The 22,242-nt window shown below is 44.6% G+C and overlaps 1 protein-coding gene across 1 annotated transcript in view; it reads right to left on the reverse strand.

Moving 5' to 3' along the window:
- DNAH9 (dynein axonemal heavy chain 9) overlaps positions 1-22,242 on the reverse strand; it is a 398,671-nt gene that overhangs the window by 163,866 nt on the left and 212,563 nt on the right. Inside the window, exons 50-51 of the mRNA XM_077834481.1 lie at positions 17,211-17,636; positions 12,746-12,865 (exon numbers count right to left, since the gene is read on the reverse strand). Of these exons, the coding sequence (XP_077690607.1) occupies positions 12,746-12,865; positions 17,211-17,636 (546 nt within the window). The remainder of the gene's footprint in view (positions 1-12,745; positions 12,866-17,210; positions 17,637-22,242) is intronic.

The raw sequence follows: 22,242 nt of genomic DNA on the forward strand, positions 1-22,242 counted from the left end.
GCCTCCAAGGTCCTTTGTGTGATTTTTCTCCCTTACTTCGTATTTGCAAAGTCTCCCCAACTAAGGAGCTCCTGACAATTTCATTCATATGCTGCTTTTGCAGTCTTTGGGTCACTAATAAGGCGTTAAATAAAATCAGATCTTACATGGATCCTTATCATGCCTCTGGCAGACATCTTTCCAACTAAGTACACTGCAGTTCTTGGTCCTTCAGCCAGTTGGAGATCCATGGGACAGTACTTCTATCCAAGCCAATTTGAATTAATTCTGTGAGGTTCTTTACTAAAATTCAGATACACTAAAAGTAACAGAAAGAAAAGGAGGACTTGTGGCACCTTAGAGACTATCCAATTTATTTGAGCATAAGCTTTCGTGAGCTACAGTCTCTCCCCCCCGCCACACTCTCCTGCTGGTAATAGCTCATCTTAAGTGATCACTCTCCTTACAGTGTGCATGATAAACACCCTTTTTTTCATGTTCTGTGTGTATATAAATCTCCTCACTGTATTTTCCACTGAATGCATCTGATGAAGTGAGCTGTAGCTCACGAAAGCGTATGCTCAAATAAATTGGGTAGTCTCTAAGGTGCCACAGTACTCCTTTTCTTTTTGCAAATACAGACTAACACGGCTGCTACTCTGAAACCTAAAAGTAACAGCATTCCCTTCATCCACGGGTTTGTCTTTCAATCCAGAACAGCCAGATGTATTCTTTATAAGCCCTCAAAACTGTTTGCGCAGGTTCTGCTATCTGCTGTGGGCTCAGTTCTGCCCTCAGTCACAGGGGTGGAAGTCCCACTGAAGCCACATGTGAGTAACTGGTGGCAGGACTGAGATCTAGATGTTTGCATTACTGGGTTAGACTCACTGTGCCAGACTCAGAGGCCTACGTATTGGAACTAGAGGGGGGCGGGGGCTGCCGCACTCCTTGGCTTGAAATGGTTTCCATTATATACAGGATTTACAATTTGATTCAATGGCTCTCAGCACCCCCACTATACAATTTTTTCCAGAACCTCTGCTCAGAGGTGATAGGGAAGGAAATTTGATCTAGCTGCTGAGAAGTGGGTGTGAGTTTAGGACCTTGTCTGCACTGCGAAACTGAACTCTTCCAGACAGCAGCCTGTAGCCAGCCCTGGTGGTACTGGCATCAGCACTATCTGTCCTTGTCTGCACCTCCAGCTAAACTGTGCTCAGCACCCCTTCAGCTGCAAGTATTGCTAAGAGCCGATGTCTGCGTCAGCTCCCTTCTGTAATGCAGCCAAGGCTAATGGGAATCTAACTTAGCTTTAAGGGTCCAAACTCGTACAGGTTGCGGGGGCTGGGAGAAGGTGTAAAGCATAACAGCTCAGATTCCCTTGGCCTGGCCCCTGAGTTCAGCCCTCCAACTTCCATCATCATGGGAAGGCCCTTTCCTATTGTCATCTGCACTGACCCTGCTGTCAGCCCTTCCTCAGGTCTCAAATTACCCTGGATTCGGTCCATCTCCTTTTGCTCCTGCAACTGGTGTCACAACCCAATGCCCTCCTCACCAGGGGAACCCCTGGGTAAGCAGCTTAGGGCTGTATGTTGCTAGCGCCTGTATACGTAGTGGAGTATATTGTGGGAAGGGTTGAAGGTGTAAGTGTGGAGTAAAAAATTCTTTTGCAGGTTGAAGGGGGAGGAGGGGAGAAAGGAACGGGTTGACTCGACGTTCAAGCCATGTCCAAAAATAAGATGCTGACTCCAGCCCAAGGCCACGGCACACAATTGACTCTTGGCTGCCTGCCAAGAAAGACGGGGGCCTGGATTCCAACCCCAACCAGCCATAAAAACAAAGCAGTAAACTAAACAAAACTGCAGGGGAATGCAAAAACTACTAGACAGTAAAGGCTAGCAAGAAGAAAAACAACAGTTTCTTGCGTACCTGAAGCCGGCGTGTTTGGGGAAAGTTGAGGGAGCCACAGAAGGCCAGTTTGAACTGGTATAAAAAGCACGGGGGACTGAGGCCCCTGAAAGAAACGCCCCCAAAAGACCTCAGGTCTTAAAACCCTCCTAAAATCAACAGCGGACCCTGGATGACCTGTGCACAGGACAGAACTCCTGCCCATCTCTCTGCCTCTTCTTATGTTACACCCAGGCTTGGCCAGCCTTGGGTAGTGTGTGTGTGTGAGTATAAAAGTGGGTTAGGGCTTGGGGCACTAATGCTTTCTTCCTTCCTCTGAGTGATGTGGGGAACCCCCAGCACTCTCAGCTGTTATTTTGCTTTATTTTATTAATAAAGCTTTAAAACTTAGATACTTGGTGTGCTCCTTCATCCCCTCCCCCTAACAATCCTGCGGCTTCAGCCTGATCACCTGATGCCTCAGGCAAATCGGTAACATAAATCTGTCACAGTTTTGGTGGAGAATTGTGGAGTGGGGGGCCCTGCAGAGCGCACCAAGTGTTCTGCCCTTGGCATTTCATGTTTGCTCTGCCGGCGCTGTTGGTATTTCATGTTGAGGATTTTATAATTAAAGGTGTGCCTGTTCATTTTTAGTTAGTGAGCCTTTAGAAATAGAGAAAAGGCCATTGCTTTTGGGGAATTTTTGTTGTGAGGGGTCACCACTTAGGTTTTTAGATTTTTATATGGTGGCTAAGGTTACTGTTGCTTTTTCACATAAACAGCAATATAGGATGAACAAAATTGTTAGGGTGGCAACAACTGCATACACTTGCCAGTAGTGGCTTTTGGCTTTATTAGTAATATAGCATGACACATTTTTTTGTTGGCATAGATGCCCTATTTGGACGGCTGTGACAAAGGCTGCTTTTTTCAGATTAAACATGTGCTGCAACTCCATAAAGGAGGAGGCATCTGTCTGGAATACGGCCAGTTGTTCTCGTGTGTGCGTTAAGGGCAGGAAAACATTGGGTGTAATTCATGAAAAATTAAACACAACATAGTTAGAGATATTAACTGTACTTCGCACAACCGCGGGCCAATGCACCGAAAGATGTTGTGCCTGAGAGTGTAACAGCAAATTAAGGGGTACCCTGGGACAAGTGGTCCTCCAAACACATGCAGAGGTATTGATAAACATATGGGCTTTAGTGGGGGCCTATTTTTATGCTTCCCCTTTTTAGCAGATGTGCTGACCCACCTTATAAAAGTGGCCTGGAATTGCCTTTTTTTAATATATTATTTGAGGGGGTTTTATAGGCCACAATTGCTAAGTGTTGCCCTTTGCAATTCATATGTGCTGATAGTCAGCAGATATAGTCAGCACATACAGCTTAGCTGTGTCATTGGGGGGCATCACCTCCCACATCTCCCCCCACCAACAGTGGTGGCAAATGTTATCCGCCACCAACTGGGAGGCAGCCACTCAACGCTGGATCCTCCTGAATGCCACCTTGGGGGCTTTAGACATTTACCTGCCCCTAACACGCTTTCAGGTCCCAGCCTTCCTTCCTAATTATACCAGGGGGGCCACCCTCCAACTTGCCCTCCTCAGGCAAATGTTGTCCTTGTCCCTGCAAAAAAGGCGGACCTTAGTGGGCTCCTTATAAAATGGGGCCAATACAACGACCAGTATTTAAAATATTGAGCAAAAAAACATTAAAAACCAAACAATTAGAACAATTAAAAAAAACCATAAAACTGGTCACAAGTGCGGACCTCACCCAGCTTACAGTGGCCACTGCAGCCCTCAAACATACTGCTGAATTGGCCCTCCACATGCAAAATACTTTGCAAAAACTAATTAAAACCATAATTAAAGCCGGGGACCAACTAGCATGGAATTCTGTGTGCTCCCAGCTCCAACAATATTTAACCCAACAAGTCCATAGCATCCAAAAAAATGTGCTCCATAAAGCCTAGCCTGGGAAAATCCATCCCCACTCAGGGATTCCCCAAAAGCAATGGCCTTTTCGCTATGTCTGGAGGGTCACTAACTGGAAGGGCACAGGCATAGCCTGCTCCTTCACGGCCTTTGGTCGCATAAAAAGAGTATGGGCCCCTGCTATAAAAATCCAACCAGGCCTTTAAAAAGGCTGCCTCTAAAACTAAGTGGTCCATCGCAATTTATAAAAAGTGGTGCCCCCCAATGACACAGCTAAGCTGTATGTGCTGACTACGTCTGCTAACTATCAGCACATATAAATTGCAAAGGACAACACTTGGCAATTGTGGTCTATAAAGCCCTCTCAAATAATATATTAAAAAAAGGCAATTCCAGGCCACTTTTATAAAGTAAGTCAGCACATCTGCTAAAAAAACCCAAAACATCAAAATATACCCCCCCCCAAGGCCCATATGTTTACCAATACCGCTGTGTGTGTTCAAAAAACCACCTACTCCAGGGTACCCCTTAATTTGCTGTTAGACTCTCAAGCACAAATTTTTTCGGTGCATTGGCCCGCGGTTGTGCGAAGTATAGTTAATATCTCTAACTATGTTGTGTTTAATTTTTCATAAATTACACCCAATGGTTTCCTGCCCTTAACGCAAACCCAGGAACAACTGACCGTATTCCAGACAGATGCCTCCTCCTTTACAGAGTTGCAGCAGACGTTTAATCTAAAAAAAGCTGCCTTTATCACAGCCATCCAAATAAAGCACCTATGCCAACAGAAAAGCGTGTTATGCTACGTTACTAATAAAGCCAAAAGCCACTACTGGCAAGTGAATGCAATTGTTGTCGCCCTAACAATTTTGTTCATGCTATATTGCTGTTTATATAAAAAAAACAACAGTAACCCTAGCCACCGTGTCAGAGGAAGGGTAAAAACCTAAATGGTGACCCCTCGCAACAAAATGTTGATTCGGGGTCAAAGGGGGAAATGTCACAACCCAATGCTCCCCCCTCCCCCATGGGGACCCCTGGGTAAGCGGCTTAGCATTGTATGTTGCTAGCACCTATATATGTAGCGGAGTGTATCGTGGGAATGGTTAAAGGTGTGAGTGTGGAGTAAAAGATTCCTTTGCAGGTTGCGAGAGGCAGAAGGGGGAGGAGGGGAGAAAGGAACGGGTTGACTCGACGTTTCAGCCAGGTCCAAAGAGAAGACGCTAACTCCAGCCCAAGGCCACGGCACACAACCGACTCTCAGCTGCCTGCCAAGAAAGACGGGGGCCTGGATTCCAACCCAAACCAGCAGTAAAAACAAAGCAGTCAACTAAACAAAACTGCAGGGGATTGCAAAAACTAGTGAGACAGTGAAGGTCAGCGATGGGGAACACAATAGTTTCTCGCATCCCTGAAGCTGGCATGTTTGGGGAAAGCTGTGGGAGGCCAGTTTAAACTGGTACAAAAAGCACGAAAAACTAAGGCCCCTAAACAAAACACCCCCAGAAAACCCCAAAACTTAATACCCTCCTGAGAGCTGAAACAAATCAGAGATCAACAGCGGACCCTGACAACCTGTGCACAAAACAGAACTCCCGTCCACCTCTCCCCCTCTTCTTCTTACATTACACCAGGGCTTGGCCAGCCTTGAGTACTGTGTGTGTAAGTATGAAAGTGGGTTAGGGCTTGGGGCACTAACGCTTTCTTCCTTCCTCTGAGTGACGTGGGGAACCCCCAGCACTCTCCGCTGTTATTTTACTTTATTTGATTAATAAAGCTTTAAAATTTAAACACTTGGTGTGCTCCTTCATCCCCTCCCCCTAACAATCCTGCAGCCTCAGCCTGATCACCTGACGCCTTAGGCAGATTGGGACAGATTTATGTAACCACTGGTTCCCACATGCTTGACAGCAAGTGAAGAATCCTGGTGGTGGTCCTTTGCCCCTCGGGTCACACCCTTCTGGCACCAGGAGGCAGCAGCAAGCCAGTCATTGCTTCATATCTGAATCACAACATGCCACGGCCACAGCATCTCCACAGCAAGAGGCCAGCCAGGATCACAGGCTTCTTTGTCTATGCTGGGGGCTCCCAGTGCCCTTGGTTCACTCAACTCTCTTGTTCTCATCTTCCTGCAGCTCCTCAAACACTGAAAAGTGCAGGGGTGGTTTGAATGGCTTGATGTGAAGACAGCTACGGCAGCCTGCAGTTGCTCAGAGGGATTTCATGCATGGAGCTGAATGGTGTGCAGGGCTGCTTTCCAATGGGTTTCCCCAAGTCTTTGTTGTGACCAAGAGCCCTTTAAGATCTGAGTTCTGAGCATGGTAACACATCATGAAACATATGACTGTGTGACAGATCACCTCCTCATGGTGCCACCCATACCTCTGCAATCTGGTGGCAAGGCAATCTCCACTGGAACTGCATCTCATGTTGATCTGAAGCTGCCTGATTTTGCTGACCTTGTGGGCAAGCTGCAAGGCCTCTCTGTCTGTTCTGGCTTTTCCAGTAAGTGCGAAGAGTGGGAAGGGCTTTCAGGAGTGGCTGGGGGCATTATTAGCCCCGTAACTGACATTATGTGAATTCTGAGCATTACTGAAGTATCTGTTTTTAAATCTTTCCTTACTGCACCAAGGGACATTGCAGTAACACATTGTGTACAGCAAAAGAACAGTTTTGTTTCTTATCACATCCTCCCATCCATTCTAGGGTGCACATTCTGTGGGGCAGGGAATGTGTCTGTATATATCCCAAGGTAATCTAAATAACAATATTAATGGATAATCCTCTTTCTCCCTATCAAAGCACAGGGGCACTATGTGCTTCTCTAAATACTCTTATCTCTAAGCAAAATATGTGACTGTCAGGACTGGAAAATGTGTCCAGTGCCAAGAGACAGAAGATGCTATCTCCTGGCCAGACACCAGCATGGAAGATGCTGTCCTTCCCAGTGGAGTCCCAGGATGTCATCCAGCACACTCCACCTTCCTGGCTGCTTGGGAGGGCGTGCTGGATTGCTGGGGCCTCACATTTTTGTACAGCTCTGGCTGGCAGGTGTCTGACAATTGAGACTGCTCCTCAGTCAGTTTCTCTCTCCTCCTCTCTCCTCCATCCCTCGTCTCGATCCCTAGGGTGTAGGTCTTGCTGGAGCCCAGGGCATAACTAATGGTGTGAACCAAAGCTGTGAACCAGAGCAGGCCTGGCCCTGGCATAATAACAACACACTAGGTATCGGCTAACCAAGTAAGCACATTCCTGATCGGAGAGGATGGTGCAAGAACACCCAGAGTTCTCAAGTAACCACGTAAACACATTCTTAAGAGATGGTATTGGGACACACCAACCCCTTCTAGGGCAAGGATGGCATGACAGGATAACTGCTAAGGATGTTTTGTTCAAACTAGTAGGTACAAGGAGAAGGGTGGTAACTAGCAATGTCTGGAGAGTAACACGTAACTTTCTTGTATCAGCATATAAAGGAAGTCATAGGAGGGGCATCTTAATCCAGCCGAGAAGGCAGCACCTTGGTGGAGCCAAAAGGGCATGCAGATCACAGGGAAGAGAGTAGTGGGAGCTAACTTTCTTTTAAAGGGATGGGAGGCCACAATCTAGTGGCTTCACCAGGGGGTTAAATTTCCTGTTTCCAGCCCATCCTGAGGACATGGCTTTGACAGGCTCTGGTGGGGCTGGAGCCGGAGCTCAGTTCTCTCAGCCAGAAGGATGGACAGGCATGGTCCGGAGGAATTCTTAGGGATTCTGGAAAGGACAGAAGACCCTTATGGCCAGGAAAGTTAAGTCCTCTGAGTTTCTAGGCTGAGAGTCCAGATTTACATCCCCTTCTCACTGTCATTGTGTGTTGTTATTTTTCAGACAATGCAAAGCTAGTTTCCAAGTGTATTTCTCTTGGCAAACATGGGAGGCTAGGACAACCTGTGTTCCTCAACACAACAACGTGCTGTACTGGGGCAGGGACCATTTTAATTTCAACTGTATTAGTCCAATGTCATGTAAATCCCAACAATGACCGGCAGGACAAAAAATCCTGGTTAGAAATATAATGCCTGAAGTAAAAAAATGTCCCGCATATGGCCACTAAACAAAGCCCTGCACTCCACCAGCTCTCTCTTAATTACAACACCATTCTACATGCTTATTCACTGTTCCTGCTCTCTTCTTACAGTTTTAATTGGCTTCACTATGATTGACTTCGACAAGTGCCTTGAAACCTAATCGTCTATAAACTTTTTTCTCTTTGTAAATAAAATACTGAAATAGATTTAGAAATTACTAGTGACACCCACTGGTGAAAAGACGGAACTGTACAACATTTATGCTAAAAGAAAAGGAGTACTTGTGGTGCCACCAGTACTCCTTTTCTTTTTGCGAATACAGACTAACACGACTGTTACTCTGAAACATTTATGCTAGTTTGCATAACGCCAAAGAAGAGTATGATGGGGAAAGTGTCTAGTACCTTCCGTTCACTGTTTGTTTTAATTATTTCACGTACTTGGCGTACATGAACTCTGAGAGCCAATTTTCCTAATATGGATAGTTATGGTTCTCTGAGATTTTAAATGAATTGTTACCAGTGCTACTACTCAGTTCCCACCCTCGGGAGCACCTGGACCATAAAGGGTTGCTGCCCATACAGAATCTGAGGTACTGCCAACTGCCCCCGGCCTGACCATAGATTTTTGGAGTGAAGACTCCAGAGCCACTCCTGTCAGCTGAAGGAGAAATTAAAGATCCCAAAGTCTCCATGCTGGAATGTAGGATGTCCCTATGGCAGGAGATCTCATGTCTTTTTGGAAATATTCCTTTGTCTCTAATGTTTCCTAATAAAAATAGTGAGACTAGAATCGCCCTTTCCCAGTGCTGCTGATACACCTCCTCTTTGCTCCCAGTTTGACAAGGAAGGCACCATTTCTATGCCCTCTTTACAACACAAGACAACAGCCCACGTAACTCATCCACTGGCATGAGATTTCGCAGATATATACGAATCAAATGATTAACTATTGTAAGCTTAGTAAAATCGCAAGCCAAAATCTTCATTTACAAACAGTTAGAGTTGATGAGAGAAAGCAATGTTATCTTTCATATCACTTAAAAAAACCCTACACTACAAACACATTACTATCAAGTATTGAGGAGATGCACACTTCATAAACAACCACCTTACCTCTGACCCAAGGATAGGGTTTTTTCTTAATTGCTTTTTTAAAATGTATTATTTGTGTTTCCTTGATTTCAGAAGCAAAATGTTTCCTTTCAAGTCATTTTGCTAAACTGGAAATATTACCAGTTAACATATTCAACAAGTAAAGAGAGAGAATTTTGTTAAAGCACTTACAGTTGTTGGTTCTTGAGACTAATTCTGTCAGTGCAGTTTAACAGGAAAGGTGTATAACATTATTCCCGATTACAGTTATGTATGACTGTAGACTAGCATTTCAAGCTGATCAATATATGCAATTGATGTGCACGTATAGGAGGCCAGATTCTGTTCTCAATCCCATTGGTAGAAATCAGGATTACTCGGCTGAAGTTAATGTATCACACGTGTAAGTAAGGGCAGAGCTGGAGCCAGGATTTTTAGGTTTCTTTTCTGGGAGGTTTACATATTGAGTTTACTGAGGAAAGAACTGTATGTAGTTTTGGATTTGAGTGAAGCTTGGGGTGAATGGCTGTGCAATTCTTTATACTTGAAAGGAAGAACGTGTTAGTTTTGTATGTGGGCGGTGAATAATTGTATCATTCCTGCCTTCAAAAACTGAATCTTGCCGAATTTTCAAACAGTGGAGTGTAATGTGACTTCAGCGGGGAAATGGAGGGTGTCACAGCTCTGATCGAGCTCTTGGCCGCTCACTAGACTGCTGTGAGGGAACCCAGCTGCTTTACAGCTCTGGGGGCTGAACAGAGCCAAACCACTATCCCACGTGGGGTCCCCAGGCACCTTTCTGAGGTACATATTCTGTGGCAAGCACCACTCCTCAGAGCTGGAACCTGCTGTCCAGCTGCCTCACCTCTGGACTCAGTGCTGGCTCTTCAGACACCCCCATAGCTTCAATACCCCCTTGCAGAACTCCACCCCAAGATGTGAGCCTTCAGGGTTACCTCTTCCAGGGGCCACATGTAGGTGTAAGTGCTTAACACATCCAGGCTTTGCAGAGACAGCCAACAGATTCTTGCTCTTCAAAGCACAAGACACACTCAAAGAGCACAGAGCATTTAGAAAACAGCAAACATCCTAACTGCAATGCCCCTCACTAGCTCCCGGTTCCCCGGGGAGTCCTTAGGGACCATCTGTGTTTCAGGCAGGTTGGCAGGATTCCCTCATCAGACTCCTATGTGCTAGGCTACTTCTCCTTTCTCTTGAGCTAGAGAAAAAGGGCATGCAGAAGAGCAGCTCCTCCCTTTTATACCTTCCAGCCCCCTTTGTCAGGGGACATCTTGCTCTGCTTCCTCAGGTGATCACAGACCCATGCCAGCTCACTTTGTTGCCAAGGCGATCCCTCCCTTGACAAACCAGTTCTCCTTTTGTCTAGGTGCATCCTTTGTGAATAGGGGAGAAGCAAGGTTTAACAGCCCTTTGTTGTTAGGCCTCTGCCACTACCCCTGTTGGAACTGCAGTCCAACATGGAGGTGAAAGAACAACAGAGAAAAAAAAAGTCTGCACCTTCCAAATGGAGTTTACCACTCGGTAAAGATGCATCGAGAGCCCATAACTGCACACAGAATTCACAGCTTGTTCAACCAGACCTCCTGATCCTCACAGAAGGATGGAAAGAAACAGTCATGTTGCAAAAGCTCCCAGAGGAGCTCTATGAAAGTCTTTTCATTTCAAAACATACTTACTGGATTTAAACAAAATGTTCAGAAAACCTTCTAGCTGCTTGTGAGATTTAACCCTAGAACTCTGGAAGTATGAGATGTTCTCTTTCTTCAGGTACAAAGGAATCAGCCTCAGCCTGAGAACGGGACTGTCTGTTTCCGGTGCTCATCTGGCACCCCCTTGCCACAGTATCCGAGCACCTCACAGTCTTCAATGCAGTTACCCTCATGGCACTCACAGGAGAGGGGAAAATGCTGTTATTCCCATTGAACAAATATGGCACAGAGAGACTGAGGGCCCAATTTTTACATCTATGCAGGCACCTAAAGATGCAAGCATTTTCCAAAGCACCTAGGTACCTAAATCCAATTGATTTAAATGGGAGTTAGGCAACCAGGAGCTTTTGAAAACCCTACTCAGTGCCTATCTACATCTGTAGGTGCCTAAAGACCTTTACAAACCTGGGTTTAAATAGCTGACATAGGCAGGTGTGTATGGTGGAGCAGGAAACTGAGTGCAAGTTTTCTGCATCCCAGGCTACCCCCTAAACCATCTCCTCGATGCTGCTGTGAAATGAAGCCTGGAGCAAACACCACCTCTGCGGCACAGCCAGGACTGGGGTCCTCATGCTCTAGCAACATCGGCTTCCAGCCATTTGAACTACAGAACGATGTGTTTCAGCTCTCCCCTACAGAAATACCTGCATGTCCTTTTCAGCTGCAATCAGCCACACCTATAGAGCTCAATCCCAATGAAGTCAGCAGGAGTTTTTCCAGTGACTTCCAAGGGCTTTGGATCAGGTTCATAGTGCCCAGTCCTGCTTTCACCGAAGTTAATAGCAACACAATTTACACTGACCTCCAAGGGAACAGGAACAGACCCCAGAATCACCACATCCAAAATCATTAACAGCTTTGCTGAATTACAATGTATTTTTTTCAAACATAACCCATGCCTGAGGTGAAAAGGAGATTTAACTATTTGAAGGAGTAGTGACCAGCTGCTTTTCAGCTAAGGCGAACAAAGAGGCATGAGACAAAGGCCAACATTTCAACTCAGGATAATTTTTAAACGACTTGTAACTCAAAAACAGTTTCATGACTTTTCTTCCAACTTTGAACACACATTCTCCTTTGCCTTCCGAGTTAATCTGGCAATTTTCAGCACAAACGAGCTTTCTAACTCAAAGTTATGGGGCTAAAAATAGACCTTAATAATAGCAGCTATTGCAGTGTTAGGACTAGATTGTCACTTTGCACTGCAACCCTGCGTAAGGGATAGCGTGTAGCTGGTTCCCCCTTGCTGCAGAACGGGGGAAGGGAAGTGATTTGTGCCATCCCGCTCCCCCCTGCAAAACACTCCTTGTGAGTGAATGCTCAGAATGGTCCAGTGCTTAGGGCAGTGATTTAGGAAACCAGGATTCAAGTTTCTGCTTTGCCACATACTTCCTGTGTGATCCCGGGCAGGCCACTTAGTCTTTCTTTCCCTCAGCTCCCCATCTCGGCAATGGGGATAACAGCACGGCCCTGCCTCCCAGGGGTGCTGAGAAGATAAATTAAACCCAGACTGCAAGCGCTCAGACATGACTGTAGCAGGAGGCCACATAAGCACCTTTATGCTTTACCACTTTCTTCCTCTTATTACTCTTTATTAATCATTTCTATTAATTTTTAAAACTGGAAAAAATATTAAAATGTTCATGTGCTTTTCAGTATATCATTACATGGAGAAGCAAATACAGCTCTTGTCTTATTAGCATCTTGTCTTTAGTCCTGCAGTTCTGATCTATCACTAACTGCTCAGAAAATTAAATGAGACAGATAAGAGGCTGTGCCTCTATCATTGTATATGTTCCATATATTGGAAATGCAAATGTGCATAGAACATACCCAGATGTATACAGAGAGTTATGGGAATTGCCACATCATTAGTACAGGAAGTACTATAAAATTGTTTTCATGACTAAAGTTTGCAGCTATGCAGGAAGTATCATACATTCTGAAATGCTACAAGATGCAATGTACTGTGTTCTTATAGTATACATCTCCATAGCACCTGACAACTTCCATTGCTATGATAAAGTTCCAGCTGTTGATACTCACCAGTCGATTTGCAAGCGAGATGGTGCATGCTGTAGCTTCAGCTTCTTGCTGACATTTCAGTTTGTCTGAAGTAGCCCTCTCAAATTTGGCTGTGAGCTTTGCTAGGTTTTCATTAAGGTGCTGTTGATGAAACAAATCAGAACATCTTCAGCAAAACCCTTTTCACTACGAGACTCCGACAAAATCTGCTGTCACTGCGTGTGTCTCTGCAGTGGTGACACTAGCTAGCCTCTCTCACTACTATTCTGAATGGCCAGTGCAATGAGAGAAGGAAGGATTCCTGCACAGAGCACTCGTGTCTGGGTCTCAGACTGCAAGCACTGCCTGCAACATGCAGTGTGCTGACCACTTGTAGGAGACCCTCAGCACCAGCAGGATACACCACTTAGGCTCCAATTAGGGTTACCAACCCTCCAGAATTGGCCTGGAGTCTCCTGGAATTGGCATCAATCTCCCAGTGACAATTGAAAACAATCTGGGAGATTTTAATAGGATATTTTAAGAAAATGACATTATGTCAGGTTGTAAAAAAAAATCTCCTGGAATAGCTTCAGTCAGAGTTGGCAGCCCTAGATCGAATCCAATGTCTACTGAAGTCAGTTGGGGTCCTTCCATTGACTTCCAGGGGCACTGGATCAGGCCTTTGCAGAACAGCGTGAGAGGGCATGGGAGGAGCAGCATGCTGGGGAACTCCGTTAATGTGACAGGCCACATAATTTGCAAAGGACTGTGGACAGACAGTGCAAAGGCTGTGTCAAGGTTCCTCCCCCACTCTGAACTCTAGGGTACAGATGTGGGGACCTGCATGAAAAACCTCCTAAGCTTATCTTTACCAGCTTAGGTCAAAACTTCCCCAAGGTACAAAATATTCCACCCGTTGTCCTTGGATTGGCCGCTACCACCACCAAACTAATACTGGTTACTGGGGAAGAGCTGTTTGGACGCGTCCTTCCCCCCAAAATACTTCCCAAAACCTTGCACCCCACTTCCTGGACAAGGTTTGGTAAAAAGCCTCACCAATTTGCCTAGGTGACTACAGACCCAGACCCTTGGATCTTAAGAACAATGAACAATCCTCCCAACACTTGCACCCCCCCTTTCCTGAGAAATGTTGGATAAAAAGCCTCACCAATTTGCATAGGTGACCACAGACCCAAACCCTTGGATCTGAGAACAATGAAAAAGCATTCAGTTTCTTACAAGAAGACTTTTAATAAAAATAGAAGTAAATAGAAATGAAGAAATCCCCCCTGTAAAATCAGGATGGTAGATATCTTACAGGGTAATTAGATTCAAAAACATAGAGAACCCCTCTAGGCAAAACCTTAAGTTTCAGAAAAGATACACAGACAGAAATAGTTATTCTATTCAGCACAATTCTTTTCTCAGCCATTTAAAGAAATCATAATCTAACACATACCTAGCTAGATTACTTACTAAAAGTTCTAAGACTCCATTCCTGGTCTATCCCCGACAAAGACCAGCATATAGACAGACACACAGACCCTTTGTTTCTCTCCCTCCTCCCAGCTTTTGAAAGTATCTTATCTCCTCATTGGTCATTTTGGTCAGGTGCCAGCGAGGTTACCTTTAGCTTCTTAACCCTTTACAGGTGAGAGGAGCTTTCCCCTGGCCAGGAAAGATTTCAAAGGGGTTTACCCTTCCCCTTATATTTATGACAGGCTGTTTATCTTGGGCACTGCAGTGACATGATTTTGGACTAAGGGAGGGGATCACAGGCTGACTAAAGATGGTGGCCGGGGTCCTGAGCTCTGGCCAAGCAGTAATTAGTGTAGCTCAGGAGGAAGAAGCGCAAAAGTGGATTTTAGCAACCTTTACATTTTCCTGATGTTGTGTGCATTCTGGTGCTGGCCTGCTCCTGAAGGCTGCTCCAAGTTATGCTTGTTGTTCACAGCCCCAAGGGACATTCTAAATGCTGGATGTCAGTCGGACATAAGGGAGTATAAAGCATCTGGACTAGATGACCTCCTGAGGTCTCTTCCAACCCTAATCTTCTATGATTCTATGATCCGGCAGCCAGGAGAGAGAGTGACCAAGGAGCTGCTACAATTACCCTTTTCCTACTGAGGGAGGTCCTTTCTGTGAATGCCTTAGGACTTTCCATTCCAGAGTGGGGTGCCAACCCTCTCCGCTGTACTGGAGAATGGGGCCAATACACACTCCGGTCCAGCTGGGCGGTTTCTACACTTGGGCCACATCCAAGAAGAGCCAACATTTTGGAGGAAGAACAGAGGGAACCAAAATCTGCAGGGTCTCATTGCAGCCGTGCTGCTAGCTGAGGAGGACTCATCGCACAGATTTGGTCATGCTCTGCTCTAAGACAAACTCTAACTGCTCCCAAGGGTGCTGGAATCTTTCACTTCTGAGATAAGAGAACCAGAGTTAATCATTGATTTTATCTGCACCCAGCACAAACATCTTAAGGCTAAATGCCTTTAAATCATTTTAACACTGTTTGAACAATGCACTAGAAATAAACTTGAATATGGAATAGGGATTATTGTAGTGGCCTCTGTAACTATGCTCTCAGTTGCCAGTGCCCATATAAAATACAGTCTCTTTCAAACTAGCTTGGCATTAAGCCATATAACTAAAATATTGTTAGAATATTTTCATATACATCTTCCATCTATATGTATAGGTGTATATATATTTTCATATTTATGTGTGTATATCTCTGTATAAATACACACAGATGCTACACTATTAAATATTTTATAATGACAGATGTGTGTGTGTGGGTATATGCATCATATTTTTTTCAGAAATTCTGAGCACTGCAGCACATGGGAGCTACATGTGCTCTGTACTTTTGAAAATCAAGTCACTTTCATTCGACCAAAATATGGATTTAAGCACCATGCCACTAGGCAGGCCAGATTCTCAACAGGCATAATTCTGCTTAAATCTGTGGAGCTACACCAATTTATGCCAGTTGAAAGTCTGGTAAAATATCAGCATTCACCTATAAACATGATTGTATAGGTATATATTACTATACTACACTTTTAATAGCATAGCATTGTACATATGCAAATAAAAAGTCACTTAAAAAGTTAAGGCTGAAAGCATGTTTCAGTGGAGTATTACTAATACACCAACACAGTTGCACTTTCTCTGCAAAAATCCTACATCTTTAAAAAAAGCTCAAACTTGAAAAAGTGTAAATAAAACAACAGTGAAGGGTGCTCCTTGTTTTGATCTGCAGACAGTGAAATGATCAGAGATGGCTCTAGATTTTATATACTTTGAATTGAACGGGTAGCAAGGATTTCAAAGGTACTAATCCTCTGGATGCATTAAGTAATATCAGAGTATTATGTTTTCGAACAGTGTAATGTTTTGGTGAAACAAAAGTATTTTTTATTAATTACATTGGAATAATTGTTCTGTTTGATGTTACGAGGTGTTTCCATTACAAGGGACTGTGGGTTGGTACACCTTGCAAGTTTGTATTTTTATCTCAATTAACTATTGGTGTAGCAACTAGCACACACAGATTTTTTGTAATGCGTTATGGTGTAGTATTATAGCATATTGACGATACATCTTCTGAACAAGAAATAGGATTCCATAACTACCCAGGAATATGTTCTTTTGAAATTTGCAGATTTGTGGTGTGTAGGCTGGATGGGGTGATAATGAGTGATGCAGGGTTATAGCAGCCAGGGACTGGCTGTATACTTTACCTTCTAGGCTCACTTCCAGACTTTTCAATGGTAAGGATTTTTAAAGGGTATGGAATTTTTGGAATGGAAGGATAATTCTGAGGAAGAAGTGGGGTGGGAGCTGCTCTCTATTAAAATGTATTTTTAACCATCTCTCTGTCTTTTAACGAAGTTTTTTGCTCAGGGATTTTCCTGGATTTTTAATGAGTGACAAAGGTTTAAATGGAGGTGGAATATAAAATATCCCAGTTAGAAGCCCGGCTTTGACAGTTCTTTTGAGTCTTACTAAAGTGGAGTTGACTTCTTGCAAAATTTAACAAGTGCACAGAAGGTGTGTTGGAGACAAGGGAAGAAAAACAGTCCTAGTACATTTTTTTAAAAAGCTCTCTAAAACTTTCTCCAGTTTTTGTTTTCTGTAATATATGTGGTAGATATAGAACATATGTGGTGTGGTGTGTGATAAAAGGGCATTCCAAACTCATGCTTGATAATAATTCTAACAGTTTAGGTGGGAATAATGAGAGGTAAATACTGAGCCTTTCTACTGAGGAAGAAGCAAATCTGAAACAGAGCTAAGCGCCCTTCTCTAGAAAGCAGGGAAGTCTCCAAAAGTCTAGCAAGACCAGATAAAGGACCACAATATGCCCAATCCTCAAATCCACTCTTTCAGAAATACAAGGTACCATAAAGAAGCCCTTCCAGATGCTGAGGGTTTCCCACTGAGCAGTGGCAGCTCCCAGTGAAGTGCATGCATGTGTCATGTGTCTTAAACTTACAGCAATTTTGGCTTTGATGTTAGCCAGCTTCTCCTGCGCAGCAGCCAGTTCTGCGTTGGCTTTGTTCAGAGCCTGTCGCTTGGGCTCCACATCACAGTACACCTCATAGAACCTCACAATATTTATGACCCAAGAACAGAGACCGGCAGCTGCATAGGACTTGGAGGTCACAAACTCAGGGTTAAATTCTGGGTCCTGTAAGTACGGCTGAATAGCTTTGAGACAGTTCTCATGGATATTCTCCTTATCAAAGTGGATTAAGGAGTCCAAGAAACCATCTACTCTGGCCATGGAAACCTTAGCTGCTTTCCAGCTCCTGTCCTTGGGAACCTTTCCACCTGGAGCCATGAGTACCATCACAGCAGCAGTGACATTGCTGACAGCAGAAGGCGGTGATCCAAATGACTTCAGTTCTGTCAGATTGTTCTGAAAAGGGAAAACAAGGTTGTTAGGTGAAAATGAATGGGTTTTCTTTTTACTTAGCCACTAATGGAGTCGGGCTCCCAAGTTATCAATCTGAGGGAGTAGCTTTGAAGCCTGAAGCAGCACTCTGAATTTTAAATATTATGACTCATCCAACGTAAAGCAACGAAACCCCCTAGTGGCACCACAGCCTCCACTGGTTTGTTACATGTGCATCAGTCGTGTCCCTTCAGCACTTCAACTAATTCTCAGGCCATTAAATATGCACAATTATTGCAGATTTATCCCATATGAATATGACAACAAAAAGCTTCATGCTTCATGAAATTAGCCAAGTATCTTCATCTAGAGATGGGCTTCAAAAACAACTTTTAATTCAGAATGCAGATCAATGGGGCTGCTGTCCGCCTGAAACTCACTAACTTTAGTTCAGTGTTATACTAACTGTGTTGAATTCTGTTTATCCTGCTAATATCAATTCCTAGTCAGAAACAACAGAGAAATGGCAGTCCCTCCCTAGGTTGAAAACCAAAATGTTTTGATTTGGAAGTGGCACTGTGGTGCCTCATCAAAGTTGTATTTCAGGTACCTCCTGTCCCCACTCTCCTCTATGGGCTGGGCTCCCCAGCCAGACATCAGCTCCCTTTTTTAAAAGTTAGATTGTAGCCGTTTGGGTGCAGAGGAAAGCTTGGGAATGTGAAGCCCAGTGTGACCTAACAGCTCAGAATGCAGAGGGAAAGAGTAAGAATCCAAAATATTATTTAAAAATTATTACTTATTAACCAATAATTATGAATGTTAGGCTCCTGACTCATCATTTTTGAATGCCTGGCGTTAGAAGGGGGGAGGGGCACCACAACTAAAAAAAATGCTCAACTCAGTTCGTTTGAAACTCAGAAAAGGTCCTGGTTTTGTAAGAGCACTGGGGGGAAGCGTGATGTTGGTTCTCCTTGTATCTGAAACATCCAACCCATTCAGATACAGAGAAAAACTGACACTAAGATTTCCAAAGTTGCCTAATTCTGACGGGAACCGGGAGCCCACATCCATTCGATGGTATTGAAAGTTTGAGCCTGAAATGATGACTGCACAACCACCCTGTGTTGCTGGTGTACCAGGGATCATTCTGCACAGAGCTGCTGCTCGTCACAGTACAGGCACCATGGGGGAGGCACGTATTCAGCAGGGCCTGGAGTTAGGCCTAATTAGCTATTCTGCCAAGGATCTGTCATACCCAGCAGAGAGAAAACACAGGCTTTGTGCTGACACCCACCAAACATGGAATCCCTGACAGAATGAGCTGTGCTCTACAGCAGAGATGCCTGCTTTGCTAGCTTATTTGTATGTTTGCTCGGGTTACACTCTCCAACTGCACAGACATCTCATATCCGTGGAGAACATTCACTTTGTACGTGAACTGGAGGCAGAGGCACATGTGAGAGGTACAAAGAGGCTGAGAGATGGGCTTCCCATTGAGCTCTTTGCTCAGATTCAACAAACCAACTCCTAAATTGGCACCGACAGCTGCATTCTGACATTTGCAACAGCATGACAGACAGCAGCAGGAGAGAGACATGCTAGGGGGTTGACGTAAACTAGATACATTTGTTTTTCAGCACTCCCAACAGCCATGAATCAGTGAAAGAGGAAAGCCCCTCTAGCAAGGGAGCTCTAACTAGAGCTGCACCTATCTCCACACGGAGACCCTGAATATGCAGCTTTCCAGATGTACCATTTTCCTATGCACTGGAGGGGCCCAAATGTTAGCTACTAGCCAAGATCACCACACATCTGTACACAATGGAGCAGACTGTCTTCACAGACTGCAGCTCCCAGCTTCTACACTCCATTTTGATCCGTGTGCTTCTCTGTTCAAATCAAGATGGGATTGTATGGAGGGACCTACAGGCCTTTCCCAGTACTATAGGTGGCTCATAGACTCACAGTGGCTGCTGCTATGGACTGCACGGCACAAGCTCCGGGGTGACATTTGGTGCATGGATGGCACGTTGGCCACCTGTGTTCTGAAATCACCATTTTGTTGGCGCTTGCGGCAGTCTAGAAGTAGGGGGTGGCTACTGCATAGGCTGCAATAAGACCAACACTGTCCTTTCAGCAGCCCCTGTCATTGCTGCAACTGGCCATTATGAGGTTACACGCAGGATGTGACGACAGCTGGATGTTTGCTGTATGCAGGGGTGTAGCCCCTTGGCAAAGGGCGTGAGTGCCATTTCCTTCTGACCACAGAAGCCTTGGTACCAGCTACTCTCTACCAGCAAGGAGCTCCACAGACAGAGGCTGCCCCAGTGGTGCCTGTGGGGGTGCTCAATGAGCACCTCCCCCATATAGACACAGGCCACTGCTGAGTTTCAGACTCTATGACATGTCTGCCTTGGAGTGATTTAGTTATAAACAGACACTACTATAAAGACCTCCACATTCTTCTACGAGGTGGGAATAGTTTTAGCTTGATAATTAGCTAATAGTAAGACACTGTCTGCATAATCCACAAGAATGCGGCTTTTGCCCCCAGAACCACCCACCAACTCAATACCTTAAAAATCTATCCTGTTTGTAATAGACACTGCCAATGGCATCAGCACAAGTGCAAAAAAGCAGCAGGGACCAGGGACTGCACCTTGCTTAGTGCCTATATATGACCAGGCACGAGTCAATTGTTGTACATTCATCTTGCCACTTAACAGGGAAAGACAAAAAGAAAAGCTTAAAATACTAAAATTACAGAAAGAGCTAAATCCTTTCGGCAGCATGTACACTAACTGCTCTCAGAGCTGCTCAGTCCCTTGAAGAAAACAGAATGGTTAGAAATTAGTTCAGTGGCAACAAAGAGGATTATTTTAAGCTCTGGATTGATAATTCTTCGATAACAGAACAGAAAGGGAAATCTATCTTGATTTAAGTGGCATCCTAGGAGAGGGAAATGCACAGACTTCTAGAGGTTTTATTTGATAGTATATGGAAGACACTTATGGACTATATTCAGGTCGAGGAGCATGATTTATAAACTCAGGGGTAAAATGTATAATTGGTATATACAATGTTATGTGTTTGGGAAGTACCTGTCAAATAGTGAATGATACTACAAAATACAATTAATCATTTTTAATTAATTATTATTATTATTATATTCACTTTGGTATCATCTGGTTAAAACTCTCTATGAATTAATGATGGCATAATTTTGCTAGGGACTTTGCTAAAGCCAATTCAAATACAGTGGTGATAGGCAGTAGTAAAAAACCCTACAATAAATAGATAAAGACCATATGCTGTCTTTGATCTTTGTGAGAAACAACCTCTGGCAACAATGAGAGAGCCCTCTGCAGACTGAGGAGCAGATAGAGTCCTACACTTATACCCCAGCCCATAGATCATATTTAAAATGGAATTTATACCCCCCCCGCACCCCACCAACCCTCTCCACAGTCAGTTTGATCCCTGGAAGAAATCCTCCTAACAACACTTCCACATTCATGAGAGTTGAATAATCCCTTTTTTAGCAAAGTCTTTCTGAAATCGAATGCTTTCATGTATTGGCTTGTTAAGAACAAAGACATCAGTTTTGAGACCACAAACCCGCAGGATTCAGGTTTTTTAACTTTAAATTAGTGAAAACATTCCACAGCTGGAGTAGAAATGTGAGGCTGCAAGAGCACATGCCATCATGTTCAGCAGCAGGACTTTCCTGTCACCGGGGACATGCATCCCGCCGCTGAGGGGAGTGAGCCCCTGACTCTGAGTTACTAGGGAAAAATATAGACTGTAATGTTGTTACACTGTAGAGGTTAACAAGCCTGTTACCACCTTAATTGTCTTCCCATTTTTGCCTGTGAGTTCCCCATGGTCCTAGAAAGTCAATATCATCATCATGGCAAATCCCAAAGGGACAGCCTCCTTGCCTACCGAGCACTACCCGCATTGGTCTCTAGCTATGGCCTTAAGGTGGTTTGACTGCATAGCCAGTTTCTATCACTGGTGATCTTATCGCACCGCTGATGCTTTTGGCAGCCACATGATTGCCAGCCATGCAGGGGGTTCCTTGCTAAATACATTTCATAATTTGTTGGTATTCCATCCTAACAGCATGTCCACACTAAGAAAGCCCCCAAAATCAATGGAAGCAGTTGTTACACAAATATCCTCAGTTCTGATCTTCCCTAAAGGTTTCTAACTCTCCCACTTCCCACCTTGCCAGCTGCCACATACTTTACTGGGCTCCTTGTCCTGCCAGGAGCGTGGGACTCATGGCTTATGCAAAGATACTGATGGTGTCTCCCTACCAGTTCCCAGTAAAGGACATGTGACACCATACAGCATGGGGCGGGTGCCTTTTTCCAGGAAGACAGCTGTAATGCACCTGATGCCCATCATCCAGCGAACAGGGAATCCCACTCGTCTACCCGAGCCCACTTTTCCCACAGAGCAATAGAAGAGGCTGGAATGTGCCTCGGGAACAGTTGGGCTGTTCTGTTCGGCTCTATTGCGGAGCTTGTGCAGTTACAGGCTGGGTGATGTCACATATCCTTTGCTGGGGATTAATGGGGAGGCTTCATCTGTACCTTGGCCATCCTGAACTCACCCCCTGTGC

Source organism: Eretmochelys imbricata, chromosome 14 (genome assembly GCF_965152235.1).
Source record: "Eretmochelys imbricata isolate rEreImb1 chromosome 14, rEreImb1.hap1, whole genome shotgun sequence".
Lineage (NCBI taxonomy): Eukaryota > Metazoa > Chordata > Testudines > Cheloniidae > Eretmochelys > Eretmochelys imbricata.